Source organism: Glycine max, chromosome 15, assembly GCF_000004515.6.
Source record: "Glycine max cultivar Williams 82 chromosome 15, Glycine_max_v4.0, whole genome shotgun sequence".
NCBI lineage: Eukaryota > Viridiplantae > Streptophyta > Magnoliopsida > Fabales > Fabaceae > Glycine > Glycine max.
In genome coordinates, this window is record NC_038251.2 from 11,045,485 (window position 1) to 11,070,957 (window position 25,473).

At 35.1% G+C, this 25,473-nt stretch overlaps 1 protein-coding gene across 2 annotated transcripts in view; it reads right to left on the reverse strand.

Annotated features, from left to right (window-relative positions):
* LOC100787467 (E3 ubiquitin-protein ligase UPL6) overlaps positions 1-16,513 on the reverse strand; it is a 35,748-nt gene extending 19,235 nt beyond the window's left edge. For both annotated transcript variants that reach the window (XM_006597624.4, XM_003546252.5), the window contains exons 1-5: positions 15,985-16,513; positions 5,536-5,633; positions 5,255-5,382; positions 4,465-4,576; positions 3,690-3,870 (exon numbers count right to left, since the gene is read on the reverse strand). In XM_006597624.4, coding sequence (XP_006597687.1) covers positions 3,690-3,870; positions 4,465-4,576; positions 5,255-5,382; positions 5,536-5,633; positions 15,985-16,143 — 678 coding nt within the window. In that variant the 5' untranslated portion in view covers positions 16,144-16,513. The remainder of the gene's footprint in view (positions 1-3,689; positions 3,871-4,464; positions 4,577-5,254; positions 5,383-5,535; positions 5,634-15,984) is intronic.
* Between the last annotated feature and the right edge of the window lie 8,960 nt (positions 16,514-25,473).

Below are 25,473 nucleotides of genomic sequence, written 5' to 3' on the forward strand. Positions count from 1 at the left end.
GTGTGACTTCCCATGTGCTGAATGAGTTGTTTTTGCTGGCAGGAAATGTGGTATAGCCTAGGGTATTTTAGTATTAGTGGAGTATCATCATCATTCCATCTATCCTCCCAAAACCTGACCCTATCTCTGCACCCCACCCTCCAGATTATTCCATTTTGAAAGAAATTGCCCTCTTGCGATTGTTGGAACACCGACTTTAAGTCCTGCCACCACAAAGATTCATTGCTGCCTCTTCTTTCTTCATCCATGCACCTCCAACCACCATATTTTGAATCCAATATCCTGGCCCAGAGTTCCCCTTGGTGATGAAATAGATTTCATCTCCATTTTCCAAGCAGAGCTAGATTGAATCTCTTGATGTCCCTAATTCCTAATCCCCCTTTTTCCTTTGGGAGACACATTGTATCCCACTTGACCCACGCAATCTTCTTTTGCTCGAGTCCACCTCCCCATAAAAATCGACGTTATATACTCACCAGCTTATCAACTACTCTGTTCGGAACCCTGAAAAACGAGAAGAAATAAATAGGAATAGATGTTAGGACTGACTTTATAAGAGTTACTCTGCCCCCAAATGAAATGTGTCTTTGTTTCCATTTTGCTAGCTTTCTCTCACACTTGTTGATGATAGGATCCCACAACTCGCAACGCCTTAGGTTTGCCCCAATTGGGATACCCAAGTAAGAGAACGGTACGGACAACAATTTGCAGTTCAGGTATTTTGCAGCATCCTTCTTCCATTGTTCCGACTTTCCAATTGCCCCAAAACTGCTCTTTGCGAAATTAATTTTAAGCCCTGATACGAGTTCAAAGCTCCTCAGGATGGCTTTGATTGCCTTGACATTTTCCATTGATGTCTCACCGAAAAATATTGTGTCGTCAACATATTGTCGGCTGCTGATTTCCACATTGTTTCTTCCAACTAAGAATCCTCTGAATAGGTTCTTCTCCACTGCTTCTCTCATCAATCCATTTAAGCCTTTAGCAACAATATTAAACAAGAGGGGCGCTAATGGGTCCCCCTGTCTGAGTCCTCTTTGCGGGATGAATTCAGCCGAGGGGCTTCCATTCACCAATACGGAGATAGAAGCAGATTTGAGGCACCCCTCAACCCATTTAATCCACTTGGGGCAGAATCCCAACCTCCGCAACATGTATATCAGAAAATCTCACGAAACTAAATCATATGCCTTTTCATAGTCTACTTTGAACACCATGCATGGCTTTTGGCACCTCTTTGCTTCCTCGACTGCTTCATTTGCTATAAGCATGCTATGCAGCAAATGTCTACCTCCTATGAAGACAGTCTGTCTTTCGTCTATAATGGCTGGCAGCACCTTCTTCAATCTTTTTGCTAATATCTTAGCCACAATCTTGTACATGCAGCCTATTAGCGAAATAGGTTTGTATTCGTTAAGGTTTTGTGGGTCAACCACCTTAGGGATTAGAGCAATAAAGGAGGCACTGCATCCCTTTGGAAAAATTTCGTTAACATAGAATTCCTCCAAAAACCGAACAACTCGGAATTAATGACTTGCCAAAACTCCTTAATGAACTTAAAGTTTAGTCCATCTGGACCAGGACTTTTCTCGCCCCCGCAATCCCATACAGTCATCTTTATTTCATCCTCATGAAAGCGCCCCGACAGCATATCATTTTGTTGCTGTCCAATGCACTGAAATCTGACCCCATCCAGCTTGGGTCTGACCCGCTCGATTTCTTCAAATCTTTGCAAGAAAAACAACCGAACTGCCTCTTTCACTCTTCCCGGTTCATCAACCCAGGATCCGTCAATCATCACTCCTTTCAAAGAATTATTTCTACGATTCAAATTCATCATCAAGTGGAAAAAACGTGAGTTGCAATCTCCTTCTTTAATCCATCTTGACTGCGCCTTCTGCCTTCTGCCTCAAAGATGCTTCATTTGAGGCAAACTCTGAGGTTATGCTCGCACAAGAAGGGCGACTTCGGCAGTAGAAGCACAGCCCAAGACAATGCGCCACACGCCTGCATGCACCAGAGAAGTGCATTGTTTGGCTAAGTCTGACGCGCAAAAGAGTGGGTGTAACACCCCGGATGAATCACACCAGAATGAGAATCCAAAGACTGTGCAAATATGGGACTATACAGTTGAAGATAACTAAAATGAATTAATTGGTATTACATATATCAATAAAATGCATCTACTTTTCGGTAACCTATCACATAAGAATTCCATAGTTAAGCATGTTTGACTTGGAGTAGTTATGGGATGAATGACCTTCTAAGACGTTTCCCAGAAAGCGTGAGAATGAAGACAAAACACACTTAAAAGTCCAGTGTTGGTTTGTGGGATCAGTCATTGATCCTGGAAGCAGAAAAGTTGATTGTCGAAGTATCGAAACAGACTACCTACGGAGGGTTTTGACCGGTGGAGGGTTCTGACCAACGAGGAGTTGAATGAAGTGTCACCGTGTGAAGTATCGTAGTATTAGAGCCGCTGAGACATTGACAATCAGGGATGTTACAAATGGTATCAGAGCAAACCTTTCTCTCAGTACGGTGTGATTCGAGGACGAACCAAGCGGAAGCTGGTGGGCATGTAACACCTCGGACTAATCACACCAGAATGAGAGGGATCCAAAGATTGTACAGGTGTGGAATTGTATAGTTGAAGATGACTTAAATGAATTAATTGGCATTACCTATATCAACAAGATGCATATACTTTTCGGTAGCCTATCACATAAAATTCTACAATTAAGCATGTTTGGCTTGGAGTAGTTATGGAACGAGTGACTTTTTGGGAAGTTTCCCAAAAAACGTGTGAGGGAGGACAGAGCGCATTGAAAAGTCTTGTGTTGGTTTGTGGGATCAATCATTGATACTGGAAGCAAACATAGCTGATTTTCGAGATCTCAGAAAGGACTACCTATGGAGGGTTCTAACCAATGGAGGATTCTAACCAACAAATATGTTGAGTGAAGTGTCACCACATGAAGTGCCATAGTATGAGAGCCACTGAGAAGTCGAAAATCAAGGATGTTACAATGGGTATCTAAGGAAGCGTCGCAAGCCCGATCGAGATGTCGTAACCACCATCATGTAGATAGGCGGACAATGATGCTGGTGGTGGGGTCACCTGCCGGAAAGGTCGTTGGAGCTCCGGTGGCAGACAACAGAAAACGGTAGTGACTGCAGGAGAAAGGGGGAAATCGCAGAAAAGAGGACAGCAAGCAGAAAGGTCAACTAGAATGCGGAAAAAGGACACCGGAAGAAGGGCGACAAGCGGAGAGCTCCACCGAAATGCAGAAAAGGGTCATCAGTAAAGTGACAGCAGCAGGAAAAATCACTGGAGAATAAGGGCCACGAGCAAAAGGGCTTATTGGGGACAGTGGGTCCCAATGTAGGACGATTTTTCTTTTTTCACTCAACCCAACTCTGGATACCATGTAAAATGAGACAAAAATATAGAGGGATAATAGACTGAAACCGTGTGTAGAGTACATAGTGGATGCTCCTTTATATAGATTCATTACAATTAATTATAGAAGATATTGTTCCTATTATTCTGATATGATAACAAACATAAAATATGAAATAGATCCTATTTTGATTCTCAACATATGTAAAATATAAATATACATTAGATGGGATTATTTTTGTAGGGTGCCAAGAAATTAAAAAAAAAAAATGCTATGCAATGTTACCTTTCCTGTAAGAATAATCTCTCTAAGTAGACCAAATGCATTGTTTTGAGATAGAGATACTACTGTCTTACAGCTCCATGGCAGTTTGGGATCTATCAACAATACTAAGATTTCCAATAAAGGAATAGCTGATGCATTAAAATCCTTTGGAGTCAATAAAAGCTGATCCTTCAACTTATTCCTGTCCAGTAAAATACTATATAAGCAAGATAACACAAAAACTCAATTACCAACCTATCTATCTATATCATAAATATGAAGATATTATGTATCCAAGAAAAAGAAAAGAACGAGTAGAAATAAAAAGATTAAGTTGAAGTGTGAGATGATAAAACTTAGCTTGAGACTCAGCTGAAACTTTCCATGCATATATAATTGGACCAAATGGTCAACAAGTATTAGAGTATACTTACTCCATCTAGTATTTTTACTTTGTGTATTCTATTATCTGTAGAGCCTCTGGGCAATGGGGTACGAAGTTTTTATTCTATTATCTGTTGTTTGTAAGCTGTTAGTGAGCTGTCAATTAGTTACAGTTCTAACTATAGTTAGTTAGTAACAGATTGGGTTAGTTAACAGTTAGTCTCTCTATATATATAGAGATGACACTATCCTTTTCTAACTTGTCTTTCTAATTCTTGATCAATGAGAAATCAGAGTTTATCAAACTCTATTAACAAGTATATGAGATGTACAGCATGAATACAGGTATATACAAGTACATGAGATGTACAGCTCGAATACAAGTAATGAATTTAAAACAAATGAAACCAACCTATTCTGATGTACAGCACAAATACAAGTATATACAAATTGCTTCACTCGGTAGTTCACCAAAGCACACGTGGATGAGTAATCCACACCAGCAAAAAGTCTCACAACATCCCCTGTTGCATGTATTTTAATCCTACACATTAAGTTCCATTCACAACAGTAAAACTTGCAGAAACAGCAAGGATGCAGGCAGATATCTATAAAATTCCAAACCACTTTTGTTGTAACAAGAACCAGGGCATATTAGCATCAGTAGCACAGTGAAAAAATAACGAATTACATACTCGGGTCTCTTTGTCTACAAGTCTACATACTTGGTCAAACTATCATGAGTCATGATAAGGCTTACTCAAGACATTTAAGAACAAAAAAAAACAGGACTAAGTCATCAATTGTATTCTCCTCACTACGCTGTCTCAAATATACCACATTTTCATATAAAAACCAGACTTTATTAGGAAAAAGAGGACAGACAATGAGAGCAAGGAAAAAATACATCCTTTAACATCTTTAGCACAAGTCATTTCGACAATATTTAAAATCTTATATTCAAGTACTTTCAAGAACAGAAGGTACAGTTCATGGTACTAATAATATTCTTACATGACTAATAATAAATGTAGCTTGGTTTCCATTGTTCAGTTAAACCAATCTTTTTTTGGTGGGTTGAAGGATTAAATGTAAAAGAAATATACGTTCCAGTTTGCAAAATCTTGCTAAAAAACTAACAACTCATGTACATTATGAAATAAACAACAAAAACCATGACATAAGGAATGATTAAAAATTACCACTGTCTTGAACAAACCGTTGAAGCATTCGGCAAATTTGCACAAGAATTAAAAAATCATCAATATTTTCTGCATTAAAGAAATAGAGGAACTGACGGAGGAAATCAGAACCTGGAGCATAAGCATTCCTGAATGCAAATAAAATGTATTAACTTGAGTTATAACAGTGCAATGTTCAGGTAAGACCATACTAAACATAAATCAATAATTTTTAGAGAAAGTGAGTGAAAGGAAGTAAATAACTTTCATGCAACAATGCAGGCATAACAATCAAATTTCACCTGTCTAAATTCTGGCAGTTTTTGCCATAGATACTAAGGAATTTCTCTCGTAGTTTAGATTGTTCTGTTCTGACAACTTTTCTCCCTCTGAAGCATTTCTGTAGCAAGAACCAGTCAACAATTTGCAAGACACTCATGAAAGATAGATTACCACTCATCATAAATGTATCTTCCCAGTAATAGGCATGTATAGCACATACCAAACCATAATGTAGGTGGCTAAACTTTAGAGTTAGGAAATGTCAAATGTTGATTTCACATAGACATGAACTTTAAAAGTTATTTTATAATTTAGCAACACAAATTTCATGGAACCATAAAAAGGATGGGCACTGACCAAAATAAAGATATTAAAATAAATAATGCATCTTGGATTGCGCATACCTTTTTTTTTCTTACGGCAAAATGCATGGGATGGCATCAATCAACAGGCATTTACCCCAATTCATAAAGTCAATTTAATTATAAATTTTGATTGTAGAGGTGAAAAATGTTAAATATCTTGGTAAATTATTGGACAGAAAATCTTTAATGGATTCAGTCCGTTTATATGCCATAATATTGTAACTGCAAAACAACTTTACATCATTTCCCCAATGGTTGTTGGAACTTGGAAGGTAAGGGAGAACAAGAAATAATCAATATTTGAAATTTAAGCGAGGATAGGTATGATAAAGCCAGGATCATCAGTATAATATTTTCTGTAGGCCATATAAATAAGAAATCATGCTCCTATCTTTGGACATGAATGGAAAATAATACAAATCGTAAATTTGATTAGCTGTAGGTCAAAGGAGAAAGGTGATCAATCATGTGGAGGGAATTAGTTGTTTAAAAACATTGTTGTAAGCAATGGCATTTATCATTATAGACTATTTCATTTCATGATGGTGCCAAGTAACTTAAAGTTGCAGTTTAGACTGCCTTAGGTTGGGCATAGTAACCCCCAAGATCACTATGACCCATGCAAATCCCTACAAGTATATTACAGAAGAATATGCTTCTTTAATACCAATTTCTTTGGGTTTGGCTAACTATTATCATATCAATTTGGGGAGTATGATTGGTTGGTAGAATAGACATCCTATTTTTAATCTTAAAGGCTAACCCTTAACCCTTGCCTCCATTATCTCTCTTCTACACGTAATCTTAACCGCCACCACCCCCTCAACATATATACATACAATATGGGGATTACTAGCCTCCAAACCATCATGCGGAAGTTACCACTGTCCGCATTTGTTTTGGACAAAATCTAGAAAAGAAAACTAACAGCCCATCTGTGAGTGCAACAAAGGGTGTTTCATCCAAAACTTGTTTGCCACTTCATCCTTGACTCCAAGTTTAGCCATGTAGTCGAGCACAATTATTAATCTCCTAAGGGGTATGCATGATGAACATTTGCATGATGAACACTTTCCATCGATTAGGAATGATACTGCTGATGTCGTAAAGAACTTCAGCGTAATGATGTGGGTCCTATTGATGTAGGTCTATTGTACTGCCAAAGTCATAAATTTGAGTTTGACGGCATCCAAAGAATCCAACTCGCATATCAACACCTTGCAACCCATTATCCAAGCAAATATTGAGCCTGTCTCTTGTAGCAAGAAATTCTGCTAAAAGAATGTCACCTTGGTCATAGAAAGCTGTGAAGTCATCAAACCAATCACCATTACTTGATCTAATTACATCTCTTCCAAGCTTTCCCCCATTAATGCAGCTGTCATCTACATTTAATTTGACTACATCATTATGAGGCATGGACCATCTAAGAGATGTGTGTGAACATTATGATATTTTTCATCAAAGAACAGTTGTTAGTTATGGTGTATCTTAGTATTTGGGCTTAGGATCTAACTCAATTCTACAAAATTGGCTTGTAAGGTGAGGATTGTCCAAGCTTTATAAGGACTACATTAGCCATATCATCAATGTGGGATCTCAACCTGCTGAGAGATGACATCCTAGCCGTTGCACACTACCACGCTTCACTCGGCCTTTCCGCTCAGCTCCTCTATAGGTAGCCCTTTTCAAGACACATGCGACGACAATTAAGGCAGCTTTCCAACACACCCCTCACACCCAGGGCTATGGGTACAGTCCACCCAAAGCATGCCAATACAAGTGACCCAACAATCGATCTAAGATAGGCTTTGGTATCATCTAAGAATTTGATCTTTGAACCTGACACAACCCCACAAAACCAACTGATAAGGTGAGGAGTGTCCAAGCTTTATAAGGACTACATTGGCCATAATTCTCAGTGGTCACACACTATGACACTTCACTCAACCTTTCTGGCCAACCCCTTTGTGGGAAGTCCTTTTTGAGACACTAGCAACTAACTTAGATAAGTCACAATCAAGGCACTTTCCAATAATGTGTATGCTTCATTTTTCTTTTCACTACATCCATTCTCCATTTCTTATCCAAGAAAGCCCAGCTATTTATCCATTTCCAAAGCCACCACACTGCTGCAAGGAATAGTGACTACTAGTGTAAGAACTCCAAGAAGCAAGACTAGGACTTTCCTATTGGATAGGATCAAATCAAGGTTCAGCCTTAAGTCTACTTGTTTAATCTAGTCTTGAACATGTTTAACGAGAACATACACAAGATTATCCCTAATTGCATGCTTTTTTGTTGATGATATAGTTTTGATGAAAGAATCAAGGGAAGCAATTAAAGTTAAACTTGAACTTTGTGTTTCTGCTTTAGTAGGAATAAGATAAAGTATATGGATTGCATTTTTAGCAAGAGACAAGAGGAATATGACTAGGAAGTAAAAATGGGAGATGTCATACCAAAGGTTTCAAAGTTTAAATATCTGAGATCAATTATACAACATGGAGGAGAATTTAATGAAGATGTCACAATAGGATACAAGTAAGATGGCTAAAATGGAGAAAGGATAGTTTGTGATTGCAAAATACCTACCAAACTCAAAGGCAAGTTTTATCGTACTGCTCTACATGTAGCTATGTTATATAGTGGTGAAGGTTAGACTTTAAGGGGGCGTTTGGTACAAGGGAAATTTTTTCGTGCTTGGGAATCACCATTACTGGGAATCATGATTCCTAGGAATGACTAAATTTGTTTGGTTGATCATAAATATTATTAGAGTACTATAAGGAGCTGCAGTTATTCAACTCCAGTCTCCTCTAGCTTCTAGTGGAAGTTGTTAGTTACTTCTAATAGAAGCTAGCCAGTTGCAAGTAGTTAGTTAGTTAGTTGTTAGCCAATTCTGTTAGAGACTAACAGAATTGTCTACATATACTGTTTGTAAACCTGAAGTTCATTGAGTCAATAAATGATATTTTACTTCTTCATTTTCTCTCTCTCTCTCTCAATTCTCAGTCTAGAAATTCTATGATAGTATCTAGAGCTTAGTCGATAATCAATGGCGACAAACTCTATCTCTTCTTCTTTGGCTTCCGCTTTTCTGAACTCGATCTCACAGAAGCTTGATGATTCAAATTTTCTTCTTTGGCAACAGTAAATTGAACCTGTCATCAAGTCGCACAAACTTCAAAGGTTTGTCGCGAATCCACAAATTCCCTTACGATTCCTTACAGAAGCAGATAGTGATGCAGGAATTGAGAATCCTGCATACGAGGCATGGGAACAAGACCAGGTTCTTCTTGCCTGTTTGCAATCAACTCTGTCCACATCAATCTTATCTCGGATTCTTGGATGTGTTCATTCTTACAAGGTTTGGGAACAGATCCATGATTATTTCCACAAAAAGACGCGAGCCAGAGCAAGGCAACGTCGAACTGAGTCGCACGCATAGATTCTTTAAGATAAGTCCATGCACGAGTTTCTGCTTAGGATCAAAGCCATTTCCAATGCACTTGCGTCTATTGGAAGTCCAGTTTCTCTTCAAGAACACATTGATGCTATTCTTGAAGGACTTCCGCAAGACTATCATTCAGTAATCTCAGTTATAGAGAGTAAATTTCAATCGATACCTATTGAAGAAGTTGAAGCATTATTGCTATTTGCTAGCTCACAAGGCTCAATTGCCTTCGATCAACCTTACTTAGGCGAACCCTAACTCCTCTTCATCATTTGGTTCTGACTCTTTTGCAGCGCTGAACAAGTCTTCACAACAGTATGATTCGTCTGGTCATGGAAATTTTAATTGTGGCGGCCATCGTGGTGGTGGTGGTGGTGGTGGTGGCGGCGGTCGTGGCCGTGGGGGAGGGCACTTTGCAAATTTCCAGTTACAAGTATGGTCATACTGCATCTGTTTGTCACTATAGGTTTGATCAGGGCTATCAACCTAATCCTTCACTCACTCTCCATGATCCTTGAAATCAAGGAAATATTCAGACTAACAATTTTAGTCAAAATCAGTATTCGGGTCAAGGAAATGGTTCTGGTCAAAATAACTATGGACAGAACAATGGATTCAGATATCAAATTCGTGGGGTCAAGGTACCAATCAGAACAGATCAATGCAAAACAATCAGAATCAACAGTCTCCAAGGGCAATGATTACAAACTCCAATTCTAATTTTCAGACCAATACTCCTACAACTTGAATACCAGATTCAGGTGCCTCATTTCACGTGACAGGGGAATCACAGAACATACAGCAACTCAGTCCCTTTGAAGGTCCAGACCAAATTTATATTGGTAATGGACAAGGTTTTGCCCATTCATTCCACAGGTTCTTCCACTTTCATTTCTCCTATTAATTCTAATGTGTCTCTGTCCTTGAACCAACTGCTTCTTGTGCCTACTATAACAAAAAATCTTATCAGGGTTAGTAAATTTGCTCTAGACAATGGTGCATATTTTGAATTTCATCTTAATTATTGTCTTGTCAAATCACAGGGAGCCAATGAGATATTGCTTAAAGGTTCACTTGGACCTGATGGTTTATATGTCTTCCCAAATCTTCATCTCCAAGGCTCAATTCCTGCCAGTTCAGCCTCTTGCTTTGTTTCAAATTCTGTAACCAATGTTTGTTTTGATGTAAATACTCTCAACTCTACTGTAAAAACCACTTCTGTTGATAGTGCATGTACTACCACCGGCTCTCAAAATCTTTGGCACCTTAGACTGGGCCATCCTAATTCTAATGTTTTGAGGCTTGTTCTCAAGCATTGTAAGATACCAATCTCTAATAAAAAAGTCTTTGAATTTTGTACTGCTTGCTGAGTTGGTAAATCTCACAGATTACCTGCCTCATTGTCTGAAATAGTTTATAATAACCTTTGGAACTAATATACAGTGATCTATGGGGTCCTGCCCACATTCCTTCCAAAAATGGTTTACTATTACATAACCTTTGTTGATGCCTATTCTAGGTTCACCTGGATCTATTTGCTTAAACATAAATCAGAAACCTTCACCATTTTTCAACAGTTCAAGCTAATGGCTGAATTTCAGTTTGACTCCAAAATTAAGAATGTTCAAACAGACCGGGGAGGGGAGTTCAGACCTCTCACTAATTTTTTAGCAAGCCAAGGTATCACTCATAGATGGATCAGTCCTCACACTCATCACCAAAATGGTGTAGTGGAAAGGAAACACAGACATATTGTGGAATTAGGACTCACTCTTCTTAAACAAGCCTCCCTGCCTCTCAAGTTCTTTTACCTTCACTAGAGCAGTATACTTGATAAATAGATTGCCTACTGCTTCTTTGCATTTTAATGTCCCCTATACCATCTTGTTCAACAAAAATCCAGATTATAACTTCTTAAAGCCCTTGGTTGCTCCTGTTTCCCTTTCCTTAGACCTTACAATCGTCACAAGCTTGAATTTAGGTCTCAAGAGTATGTTTTTCTTGGGTATTCCACATCTCATAAGGGTTACAAATGTCTTTCTCCTACTGGCAAACTATTTGTCTCTAAGGATGTTGTTTTTGATGAAGTCAAATTTCCTTATTCAGATCTGTTTTTTTCTTCCTCTAAGTCTGATTCACATCCTAATAACCCCATCTCTTTTATTCCCTCCATCCCTATTGTTCCTCAACCTATTTCTTCTCTTTCCCCCTCTAGCAATTCTGTTGCTAGTCCTACTTCTGTTAATCCTACAGCTGATTAAAATTCCATCCCTACTCCTGTCCATGCTGAGTCTAGTCCTACTGTTGCATCTGAGGTTCCTAGTCCTACTATTGATGCTGGATCCACTTCTGAGCAAGACAATTCTCCTCAGTCATCAAATTTGTCTCCCTCTGAAGTATCTCACAGTGCAGCATTGGAGACTGTTCCTACAGTTAATTCTCATCCTATGCAGACCAGATCAAAGTCTGGAATTCATTTACCAAGATTTAATCCAACCTTGTTACTTGCTCACTGTGAACCCAAATCTGTGAAGCAGGCTTTGGCTGATTCAAAATGGTTTAATGCAATGAAACAAGAATATGAGGCACTGATGAATAACAAGACCTGGGATTTGGTTTCTCTTCCACCCAATAGGAAAGCAGTGGGTTGCAAATGGGTGTTCAGGGTCAAAGAAAATGCAGATGGGACTGTTACTAAATACAAAGCTAGACTGGTAGCAAAAGGATTTCATCAAGTGGCTGGTTCTGATTTCAATGAAACCTTTTCCCCTGTTATCAAACCTGTTACAGTGAGGTTGATTCTCACGTTGGCCCTAACCAATAAGTGGGAACTTTTTCAACTTGATGTTAACAACGCCTTCTAAAATGGCTTTCTAGAGGAAACTATCTATATGCAGCAGCCCCCAGGATTTGAAAATCCTGATCTTTCTCTTGTTTGTAAATTGAATAAGGCTCTATATGGGCTTAAACAAGCACCAAGACAGTAGTTTGATAGACTAAAATCTACACTCTTGCATCTTGGCTTTTCTGCAAGCAGGTGTGATCCATCTCTTTTGTCGTAAAAGATACCTCTCATATTGTCTATCTTTTGGTGTATGTTGATGATATTATAATCACAGGCAGTTCTGTCAATTTAGTCCAGCAGTTCACTGTCAAAGTTCACTCTAATTTTCCCTTAAACAACATGGGAAACTGGATTATTTTTTGGGAATTGAAGTCAAGACCCTAACTGATGGCTCTATTCAGGATGCAAGCTTACTAAAACAGGAGCAGACCTCTTCTCAAATCCTACTCTTTAAAGATCAGTAGTTGGAGCTCTTCAATACTCTACTATAACCAGACTTGAACTAAGTTTTGCTGTAAACAAAGTTTGTCAATTCATGGCCAACCCTCTTGAATCTCACTGGACAGCAGTGAATAGAATTCTCAGGTATCTCAAAGCTGCTACTCCTGGAATTCCCATTCCCATTAAGGCCCTTTGTGATGCAGACTAGGCTTCTGACCCTGATGATCACAGATCTACTTCAGGAGCTGCAATTTATTTCAGCCCTAATCTTATATCTTGGTGGTCTAAGAAACAACAGATTGTTGCAAGATCAAGTACTGAGGCTGAGTATCGAAGCCTAGCACAAGCCACAGCTAAAGTAGTGTGGATTCAAATTCTGTTGACTGAACTATCTGTTCCTTTCACTGCTCCAGCAATCTTCTGAGACAATCAAAGTGCAGTAGCCATCACTCATAGCCCCGTTCTTCACTCCATGACAAAGCACATGGAAATCGATATTTTCTTTGTTCGGGAGAAAGTTCTAGCTAAGAAGCTGCTAGTCTACCACATTCCTGCCATTGATCAGTGGGCAGATGCCTTGACCAAAGCTCTATCTCTCCCACCAGATTTCTTTTCTTGAGATCCAAACTCAATGTCCTTGAGCCTCCTCCAAAGTCTCAACCTCATTGAGTTTGAGGGGGGTATTAGAGTGTTATAAGGAGCTGCAGTTATTCAACTGCACTCTCCTCTAGCTTCTAGTGGAAGCTGGTTAGTTACTTCTAGTAGAAGCTAGTCAGTTGTAAGTAGTTAGTTAATTGTTAGCCAATTCTCTCTCTCTCTCTCAATTTCTCTGAAATATTATCATATAAGTTTCCTGGAATTATAAAAGTAAGATAGTATATTTGTTAGAGAAAGAAGACTGGATTCGAGGCCAGCACCTCCAGAAAGCAAGAAAAGGAAAGGAAAGGAAGCTTTTGATATTTCATATCTTTGCTTGGATTACAATTGCTTTATTTATACTAGTGTTTCCTACTAACAGCTTTTGTCATTTTGTGCCAAGGAATATCCTGAGGCAATCATTGGTAATCAAATTCGGTTATGCTGTCCCCCCACTACCAACAATTCCTTATCTAGCAATTCCACCATCCAAACCAGGTCAGCTTCCTCTCAATGCTTCTCTATACGTAGTCACTAAGGTAAGAGGGCCTTGTGATGGTCTTCTTTGCCTTTGCTGCTATCTGCACCCCTTTGTCCTGTGTCTGCACCTTTGCTTGATGAACTCTGTTGCCTCTGCTAGCTGTTTCCTCTTTTGTATCAATATTACCGTAGTTGAACTTGTTTTTTAACTTGGGAAACTTAGATTCCCAACTCCCCCCATGGGAAACTTGGCCAAAAGAATTCCCAAGAAACATTGTTTCCTGGGAATGTTATTTTTTTAAAATCAAACCAAACATGGGAAACTAACATTCCCAACTTAAGATTCCCGCGAAACTAAAAATTTCCCAAACGCCCCCTAAAGGAACAACATGAGAGAAAGGTGGGAGTAACAAGAAAATGTTAAAATAGATGTGTGGCCACACAAGATAGGACAAGATACAGAATGATTACGTACAAGAGAATGAAATAAAAAAGGACACTATATAAAGTCATCAAGAGAAATCTCATGGTAAATAATATCCCTAAAACTTTGGGTTTCAACCTTGCCAAACGGTGTGATCCATGTAACCGACCTCACCTAGTAGGACAAGACTTAGTTGTTGTTGTTGTTATCATGCAAACTTCCTTAGAATGACCACAATCTTAGAGTGAATTATGCTCTCCTCGTGCCCAATAGCATCATGCACTACTAACCACAAAATATTTAACTTCCTCAGGAGCATGTAGCTTCCAGCTCCAACACCATGATTCTTGACTAGAAAAAGTATTATAAGTGAATTTTATCAATCAAATGTACCATTGGCAACTTATTAAAAATAAATTACACTTATTTGAAATTTTAGTTGTTTACACTTTTACTCATTTAACAAAGAAAACAAACAATAAAGTTTTGTATAAATTAAGAAAAAAATACTTCTATTCTATTTTAAATGTAGACCGAGAAAGTGACTTTATTACTAACTATATCTATTATTACTTAATTTTTAATTAATATAAAATAAATTTATATTAAAACCATGCAATAAAACAATATATATAATTTATTCAATAAATTTAAAATAAAAAAATACCACATAAAATAATAAAAAATAGGTATGTAATTAATTTATTACAAACCACTAAATGAATTGAGACAATAAAAAAATATGCTTTTGATTGATATTTAAATTCTTTTTATTTAAAATTTAGTATGTTTACTAGTTTTATTTTTTATTTTATGAATAAAATCATATATATTAAATATTACAAAGTATATTTGCCACAACATTTCTAAAATATTAAATATGAAAACAGATAGTTATAAAATCATATTTTTCTCTATTTGCCCATTTGTTTATGCAATGTAAGGCAAAAAAAATTTAGAACTATTGGGAATTGGGACCAACATTTTACGATAGGTTTCAAAAGTTTTGGGAAGAATAAGAATGATATGATTTTATGGCAGTGTGATGTTTTGTACCTCTATAGTGAACGTGGTTGGAGTGTGTTACGTTGTTAGGCGGAGGCTCATGATTCATGAATACTTTTATAAGTTAAACTCTCTAACAAAGAAGAATGTCCAAATTGTAGTCCACTCCCATTCCCATGAAATCCATTATGGAATGGGATTGTGTTTATGGCAAGGGAATATTTATCATTGATATGCAAGGAGTTTGAAGAACTTAGATACAATTTTTAGCCCTTTTAGCTTTCTATTATTTTTTAGGTAGACTTCCTATCCTATCCTCCCCTTCTGATGTATTTTATCTCCTATCTTCCTAATATTCTTCTTCTTTTATCAAAATAATGATATTTAATCAGCAGTAGGCTTGGTATGATCACTCACAACAACTCAAGCCCCTATTTCTTCGATTCCTAATGATTATGATGTTTATATACCTAGGCTGCTTAGAGCCAGAGCACTAATCATCACATCTTAAAATCACCCCCCAATATTCTGGAACACTTAACAGCATACATACATAAACCTAAGACTTCAAAAATCAAAAAAGCAATCCAAATTGCCACAGCATCCTCAACACAACATTTCGATATGACATCAATTTCGCACTATCAAACATCGAGGCATTAAAATGCAACCACAGATGCAAAATGAACAAGCAAAACAGATCCACTTGAGGTTATTACTCTTAACAGCACACTAAACTATTGAATTAGAGTTATTTTCACAGTGATTCAAAACCAATGGAATCCAAATGCATTCAGAAGCAAAGAAAAGCAAAACCTGAATCCTGAGGGCAGCAGAGTTCTGCTGGCGCAACCACATGCGCCGGTTCCGCTCCAACCGCGTCTGCTCCAGGAGATTATTCCTGTCCCGTTCCTTCGAGCTGCGGCCACCTAAATCAACGCGCTTACGAGTGGAGGAATCGCCGCTGAAGAACATGTTCAATTTGCTTATTCGATTTCTGCGCACCAAAAACACAGAGAGAACGATCGCAGCACGCGAAGCGGAGTTTAATCTGCAATGAGAGGGGTTTTGACGAGGAAATAGCCCTAGAAATCGAGACGACAGAGGAGGTAGTAGGTAGAAAGAGAAATGTGAATTACAGATTTCAATAATGGGGAAGTGGAAATAATGTGATATAAACAATTCTGTATTTGTAAGCAGAAAATGCCACGAATGAAAAGAAAAATAAGGAAAACGGGAATCTTCCTTAACTTTCTGGGTGAAGTATGTTAACTTGGGGGGAAGGTTCTGATGGGAAGAAAAAAAGCAGAAAACCGGTGCAAGTGCGAAAGTATGGTAGCAAAAGAGCACTAGCAAGTTGCGACAGAGATACTTCATTTTGTATTGCATAATAATAATAATTTTAATTTTAATTTTTAATAAATATAATGTTAGGTTGATAAAATTAAAATATTACAATTCTTAATTTATTACCTATTTATATTATATTTTAAGTTTAATATAATATAAATATATTGACAGTACAAAAATTTTATATACTTTCATTATGGAATATCACAAATGATAAAATTATTAACTTTTACAATAATTATTTTAAAATAATATTTTAAATTATTTTTAACTAGTGAAAAGCTTAAAAATCTTTAAAAGTTAATATAATACAACTTCTTTACCATTAGAAGTTGTTAGGAATAAAGAAATATTTTCTCACACTTAAATTACAATAAATATTGAATTGTATTTTAGTGTTGAGAAGATTAATTTATAAGATGTTAATTTTTTATATTTATTACGAGTTAATTTTTTGTTGCAATAATATTAAATGATTGTATAAAGATTAGTCTAATCCATAAGAAAAGAATTCATATCCCAAGAGAAAATTGACGAATCCTAGAATCTAACTTATCTCAATTTTTCTTTATCAGAAAAAAAAAATATTAAATTAGTTTGAATTAATAAATCAACATGCCTTTTACATGATTTCTACTTCTACTGAAATATGCTTCTTTTACCCTTAAGAAAAAAAAAAGGCTGAAGTTATTCAGCCTTTCTTCTTAGGACCTTTCTCCTTCATTAAGTAAACTAAAGAATTCACTAATTTAGAAAACAACTTGATCTCAAATGATAGCATAGCTTTTTTCATCTCATACCCTAATGTGCCTTCAAACTTGCAACACTTTCATTCATCAAGTTGAATGTGGTAATATATGGGGAAATTTGTGAGAAGTTTAAACTTGGAGACAATTTTTCCTACAAATATCTTTCTTTATCTCGTAGCTAAGAATCCAATTACTTTGGCCTATCAAACAATTTCAGGGAAGGATTTTTCTATAAAAAAAAAATCCCACAACAACTCTTGCAAGATCTCATGACATGTCATTGGTTTCTTAAAAAAAAAAAAAAGAAAGATCTCACGACCTTCATCCATTAGCATTTGACATGCACCTATCTGTCAGTTTGTTTAAATCTCTGTCTGCTATTGTCCTCTTCTGCCATGTAAGGATAACACTAACCTTATTGCTCCATAATGAAGATGGGTGCATCCCTGTTGTTGCCATCCTCTGATAAGTTGTTCAGGGATCTCAATATTGACATATTGTTCTTCAGGAGTAGAGTTAACGAGCACTGGTCCATTCTTGAAGGTTGGACATATTCTTTCATATGAGGTCTTCTAGTAGTGATCAAACTGGTGATAGATCTTAACGAGTAACGATGTCTTTTGAAAATATTGTATGAACTTAAAAAGGGATTTAGGGACTGAGATATCTGGGCGTCTTCTTGAATATATGAATATTCCACAAGATTTTTTATTTTTTCTGAAAGGGTTTTGGATATATTTCTGGGTAGGGAAAGAGTAGATTTTAACAAAATAGGTTGCTTTTCAGAGAGTTCTACCATTTTTAAAGAGGTTCTCTTACTCCTAGTCCTCATATAATGATTACTCATATAGAACTGTAGATTCAAATCTACCAAGTTCATCTCAAAGGCCGAAGGATAGTTATCCTACTGATAGGATAATACCCCAGAATACTAATGATGTTCAATTGGATCCTCGTATCTTTAAAAACTTTAATTAGGTTCTCAAAATTTTTAAAATACATGAATATTGTTTTTTTCATCAATTTAGACTAACACGATTAGAATGAGAAGAGACGGAAAAGAAAACTCTTTATTAGCGTATTGTATGTTACCAACACTATTACAAGCATGATTATCAAGCTCGAGTTAATTCGCTAACTCTTACAATTCTATTTATATTTTGTGAGTTGACTCGTGTGTAAATTCTCTTTATAATAAACTTTGGGTAGGCTTGATAAACTCTGAGTAAACTCTATAGACTCTCGAGTTTATCACTGAGTCATCAAGTCAGCAAATTAAAAAAATTAGATCAAAACGCAAATCATTTTGGATTATTTTCTGTCTGTTCAGTGTTAACATACTTTCATTTGATGTGTTGTTCCCAAATAAAAAATTCTTATCTCTAATAACATTAAACTCTTATTCTCTAATAACATCAAACCGTCGATGAGAATATTTTACCACGACTATAACATTTGTAAATTATTATCTAATAATGATGTATTATTAGACTTGATTATTTAAGTATTGTGAAATTTATAATTTATTATTTTGCTTTATTATGTTGTTGAAATATTTAATTGGTATGTTATTTATATATATTTTATTATTATTTTTATATGAAGTAGACTCTTACGAGTCTACGAATCAAGTCTATAGAATTCACGAATCTATCCTACATAAACAATTAGAATTTGATAAGCCTTGATACAAGTATTACGGTTTTTTTTTTCTAAAATCAGAAAAAAAATATCATTCCAACAGGTACCCGTGACACCATTGGAACCGCATTACAAGAGAAAAAAGTTCAATATGTAAGCAAAAGGTTAAAAGGTATTAAACCCATTAACCCCACAGCTACCATCCAACACAACCCTTCGAAATCAGAAAATAATTTCCTATCAAAGTATATTAAATTCAGTATCCCATCCCACCTATAAGATCCCTCTATACCTTTGACTTTACTATTTACCAATCAACACAAACATATATAACTATATATCCTTCCTGAGAATTCCAGATTGAACATATCGCACCCAAGGCCAAACAAAAACCCAGCTAAGGGCTCAAGAGACAAGCAGAAATATTGCTAGTCCACTACAGAAATGAATACTTGAAATTTAATATCCTAAACCACAGTGGAGCTTTCCATGGAATCCATATTGAAGATAACATTGTTCCTCTTCTTCCAAACACAATACACAACAACACACCAAACAATCTTCCATATTTGTCGATCACCTTTGGTCCTTCCAATCCCCGAGTGTAACCAAAAATGACTTTAAATAGATTCAGGGAGAACTATAGCAAAATCCTGCGCAATCCAACTATAACACTCCAACCACACCTTTTGAACAAAATCATAATTTAAGAAAATGTGATATGAAGTTTCAAGATGTTGGTTACACAGAGGCCATAAATGATCAACTTCTTCCACAATAATTCCCCTCTTCAATAAGTTCTCTTTTGTTGGAAGTCGATCACTCAATGCTCTCCACAACAGAAACGCCATTTTTCTTGGAATATTTTGCTTCCAAACCTCAGCTAGAGTGTAGTTGGTGGGAAAAAAACATGTTAAAGTTAAATTAGTTTATTGATGATCTAATTTATTTTTTTCGTTCCATTTGGTTTTTTATTTTTTTTAATTTAATTTTCTAATTTTAAAAATTTATTTGATTTAGTTCTTTAATTTTTTTAATTCAATTTGATCCTTTAATTTTTAAAATTTGTTTAACTTGATCTAATTGTCTAAATTAATTTGAATGGTTCTCTAATTTAAATGTGTGTTTTGTGACCGTTTAAATAATCACAAAGTATGATTTTTTAATATCATTAGTCTATTTTAGACAACAAATCAAATTAAATTAATTTAAAAAAACTAAACTAAATTGAATCAATTTTAAAAATAAATTAGAGGATGAATAAATTAATTTAACCCAAAAAATAAGTAAATAATAACATGTTGTATGTTATCAACACTGTTACAAGTAAATTGTTTGGCTCGTGAGTTTAAAAAATGACTCTTACATGTTCATGATAGATAAATAGTGTTAAGTAAAAGAATAAAAATGTTTTAATGTAGAATTTCAAACTAATATTATTTTTAGTATAGTTTCACAATTTTTTTCGTATAGAAACTAGTATTTATTTAAGTTAACGAGTGATTTATTTAATATCCAAATTTTAAACATCACATGTAAAATGAAAAAGATCAAAGAAAAAGAGCAACATCCACTTTCTTATAAATAGCAATATTATAGAAATAAATAGCAATTTTTTTGACATAATTAGAGGTTAAACAAAATAACAACAACCTTAAAAGATATTGACAAACAATTTTTTGACATAATCATCAACATACAAGTAAGTGGACTACTGTTATTTAATAAGAGATTATTAAGAATAATACAATAAAAATATAATATTAATATTTATCATCTGTGTAAAAAGAAAGTCTCGCTAAAAAAATAGAGCTACTATGCATACATTATAAGTATGTGTTTTCTTATTTATTTGAAGAAACAAGAAAAGCATAAAATTATTTTAAAAAGTGTAAGATAATCAAAAATCAAAATTAATGAAAATATTTATAATTTGCAATATCTTAAGTTTGAGAACAACAAAAATAAACATGTATTTATTTTTTTTTTCTTAAAAAAAATCTATGCGTTTAAAATAATGTTTTCTCATTACGAAAAAAAAAAAAAAAGAATAACGTTGCCCAATTATATTTTTGGGCCTGTAAATTTTAATAAGGGCGCACCTCCCTCTTTTTACTACTTCCACTCTATTGTTTTTTAGAAATATACCAACTACTCCCACTTTCTATGATTCTATCTCAGCCTCCTTTCCGTACCCTTCCCCTTCTTTCTCTCACCTTCACCCGGCCCCTGCCCCTTTTGCGTCCCTCTTATCTCTGTTTCTCTTTCTTTAAAGTCATTTTGAGCCTTTTACATATTTTATTTTATTTTTCTTTCACATATATCACGAAAACTAGTTTTATAAGGTAAAATTACACAACAGGAATTATTTAATAATGCAATTTTTATTATATGTTGTGAAAATTAATTTTTGTAATATAAAAATTTACACTACAAAAATTAGTTTTTGTATTGTTTATTTTTTTAATAGAAACTAGTTTTCATAAAAAAATTTATTTTTTTATAGAAACTAGTGTCTATAAAATAAATTTCTTAGGGGTGGGATATGTCAGGAGCAAATGTGGGGGATGCCAGTAGCAACCTCCTACACTTCTTCTATATGATCCAGTAAGATCTGGCTACAAAATTTCAACTCAACATCTTGGGTTGTTGGTTCCTGCACCTCTAAGTTGCTTTCTGCATCCTTTTCAGAATTTTGTTTTACCATTTGAATTGGTCATTCAGAAGTAAAAAACAGAGTATTTTTTGAAATGTAATTTTACATTTTAGATTGACAATTCCGGAAACCAAAATAGGGTGCAGGAACAACAGCCCAGTTCATGAATGCCCGGCCCAACTCTGATTATAAATAGGCTGGCCTTTCATGATACCAACTTCACCATTGACAAAAATAGACCCAAAAGAAAACACCTAACAAAGAAATCCTAGAAAATTTCCAATTCATAAAATTTTGTACTTGTTGACCAAAAGAAAAGTCAATGACAATTTGTTTTTCTAACTGGAACATGATATCTATACGGCACAAGAAGTGGTAGCAGTTGACCTGACCAGACTCCCTCCCAAAAATTGAATACAAAGTTATTGTTTTTATAATGTCAAATGGTATTAGGTGTTGCGGCAAAATATCAGTTGCAAATCAATTAAGGCTTGAGTGCTTCATTCTAATTCAATGACCAAGAAAACATTAACAGAAAATTTAGTTTTAGCCACAATGCTTACCTAGCTGACTCACTAACTCACCCACTTAAATCAGGAGTATCCTTAAATAAATATGTAAGAAGATATTTTCATTGTTGACCTAATTAGTTTCGACTCTTAGACCCTTATTTTTTTATCCCCTTCCTTTTGGGTAGGTATTTAACATTGTTTTTGACTAGCTAAGCTTGCTGATTTGTTAGGGGAGGCAACGTTGAATGTGAATCAAGTGGCAGGTTTAAGATACCTTCCAGAGGGAGACCTATAAAATGAAATGATTGCATATAACTCTGCCCAAAAGATCAAAATAAATCCAATTTGTCTTCTAAGCAATTATTTACTAGTAAATTGGCTTGTGTAATTTTAATTTATGTTACCATCACAATGAAATACACGTTCTTAGTTTGACCGATATCTTCCTCTTTGGGGTATAATAATGATATCTTACTAAGATAATTGATTATGCTCCCTTTTGTTGACATGCACTAAGCAAGCGCACGAACGGTGTGCTTTGTCTTCATGGACTTTGCTACATTGGTGTGAAAGCCATATAACATTTAATTGGCTTCATATTATAGTATAAAGTATTTGTCCTCTTCGGGTCTTAAGCTTTAATTAAAGAATTAAAACAAACAGACAAGCAATCATGAATCGTAGTTGCCAAATAAAGAGTTATTCTTTTCTTTTTTTAAAAAAAAAAATGGTTTTTAAAGGCTTCTAGAGCTTCATAGCACGGTGCGTGTGCCACAAGGCTTGAATAGTTAAAGATTTTCATTAACAAAAAAGAAAAAAACAAGAATTGTGCGTTTTCAAAACTTGCTGCATGGGTGTTTCAAGTTTATAATATTAATATTAATAAATAACAATATTGAAGCCATGGCCGTATGCAATTTTGATTCGACTAAACGAATAATGATGTTGGGCTTTAACCAAACCACATGTTCCCTATGCCTAAGGCTTTCCACAAGAAAGGTAAGTTTATACTTTCTAGTTTCTAGTACTTGGTTTTGCTTTTCACTTTGAAGGAACATTGCTGCGGAGTTCAAACTCCAAAGGCCTTACGTTGTGAGGGAGGTTTCTTCGTTCATAAAATGATTAATCTCCTAACATAGTGAACAAGGTGCTTTTTGGTTTTGCCTTCCACTTGGGAGAAAATGTTGCTGATTCGAACTTCAAAGCTAGGTTGTGACTTGAGCTAGGTTCTATGTTCCTACATATGTAATTAATTAAAGTGAACACTTTGGGTTCATATATATATATATATATATATATGTATGTATATATAGTGCACAATAGTTCGGCCTATTAATTATAGACTGTCCCAAACATTTTGGTCCATGTTACGCGTTATGTGCCGTGTCTTTTCAGAGCATATAGACCAAAAAGCCAAAATTTTCACCATGCATTATAGTGTAGTACATATGGAATATGTGATAATGTTCCTTAAAAAGGTGAATGAAAGGATGTCTACAACAACATACACATGGTGTTCATTATGATCGATGAGGAAAGTTGATTAAGCTCAAAAGAAAGATAAAGTTGACGTGCCAAGAAAAGGAAGAAATAAGCTCAATAGATTGCAGCTATATGTGTGGGGGACGAAATTCCAAAAGTAATAATTACATTATGTTTGGATCGGAACTCAATTTAATCAATCAGGAAATTTATATCTATATCATAAATCCATAAATTAATTCATTAATTCTTGAGTTTCTACTTTCTACAAAATATGCATAAATGTTATATCAAGATTCACATCGTGCTAACTACTCCGAAAAATACTATCCGAGTGTTTGTTTTACCTTCACTTATCACATTATTTCTTGAGATCATTTTAAATATGGTTAAAGGATTTAGACAAATTATAGCGTCTACTTGATGCACGTCAAATAGACTTAAGCGTGAAATCAAGCATGTTGTATATATACTAAAAGAGTCCTCTCAAAATGAATGAAACAAAAAAGTAGAATGAAAAAAAAAACGGAAGGAAAAAATGTCTTCAGCCACAAGTCTGATTTAAACAGGATATATATCAAATAAATTCTGATCGAGAACAATGAAAATTAAAGAGCTTTAATGAGATAAAATATAGATCAATTATTGTTTAGCCGCGGAACTAAAATAAGCCATGTTATTAATAGATAATTTTGCCACTACATATATAATTTCTCCATACACATGTTAGTCTATTCTATGCATATGTAGTTTTTTTATGTGCGTAGTATTATCATTTGAGAGTCTCCTTTTAGTAATTAAATTAACTGTAGAATTATCAATATTATAAATCATTATCCACTAGGTTCAACAAAGTGCTATAGAGTTGAGGTGTGTGTCTGTATATATATATATATCACATGAGAAAAAATATTTTATATGAGTGTGAGAGAATTAAACCTAAGCCATATAATTATACATAAATGATTAAGATTTAATGTCAAAAATCACACGATATAAAAAAAACTCAAATGATTTTATTATTGTAAAAAAGGCATTTAACGACGGTTAATAGAGATATTCAACAACAGTTTTAAACCGTCTTTATATCTAATGTCATTAAAACTTGAAACTTTTAACGATGATTATAAAACAACCGTCATAGAAAAGTCTAACTTTTCTGTGATGGTTCTTAACAAACAACCGTCTTACAATTGCCTATTGATGATGCAAATGAAAGGAGCATAGATTAGCCATATTACGAGGCTGAACTAGACTTGAAATAAAGGGGGGCGAACACATATATACGAGAATGAAGTTTAAGTAGAAGTTTGACATCCCAAAATCTTTATCAAAGTTACATCATCAGCCATCTCAAATTCCCAATTACACTCCATTGTTGAGCTGAAGTAACATGGCACCATAGTCTACACAAAGACACACACAATTGCAGTCTCAGAGTTGTTGAAAGAGAGATGATTTTGAAAGGAAAAGGTGAAATTCAATTCAATATGCTAAACTGGGTGGTTTAAGTCAAGGTGTGAGTTTCAGTGAGTTGGAAATGGTATTATTTTGTTCTGCCCAATCCACTAACAAGACTTTGGTGCAAATTTAAGAGTAACTAGAAATGTAGATTCAAAGATCTTTTACAGGTAAGAACATAATTCATCTCCAATTTCAAAAAAATGTGTTCTCACCTGTGCATAGGATCACAGAATCTGACGACATGGAGTAAGACTTTAACTACCATGCACCAAACAAGTGCCTAAAACAAATTTCTTGGAAGAAAATCTACAACTAACGTATAATTAATAGCTCAAACTTGACAAAAAATGGTAGAAGCACCCATACCAAGAACAAACTTGTCCAACAAACAACACAACAAAGCACACTTACATAGTAAAATCACTATTCATGAATAAAACTTGAAACGCAC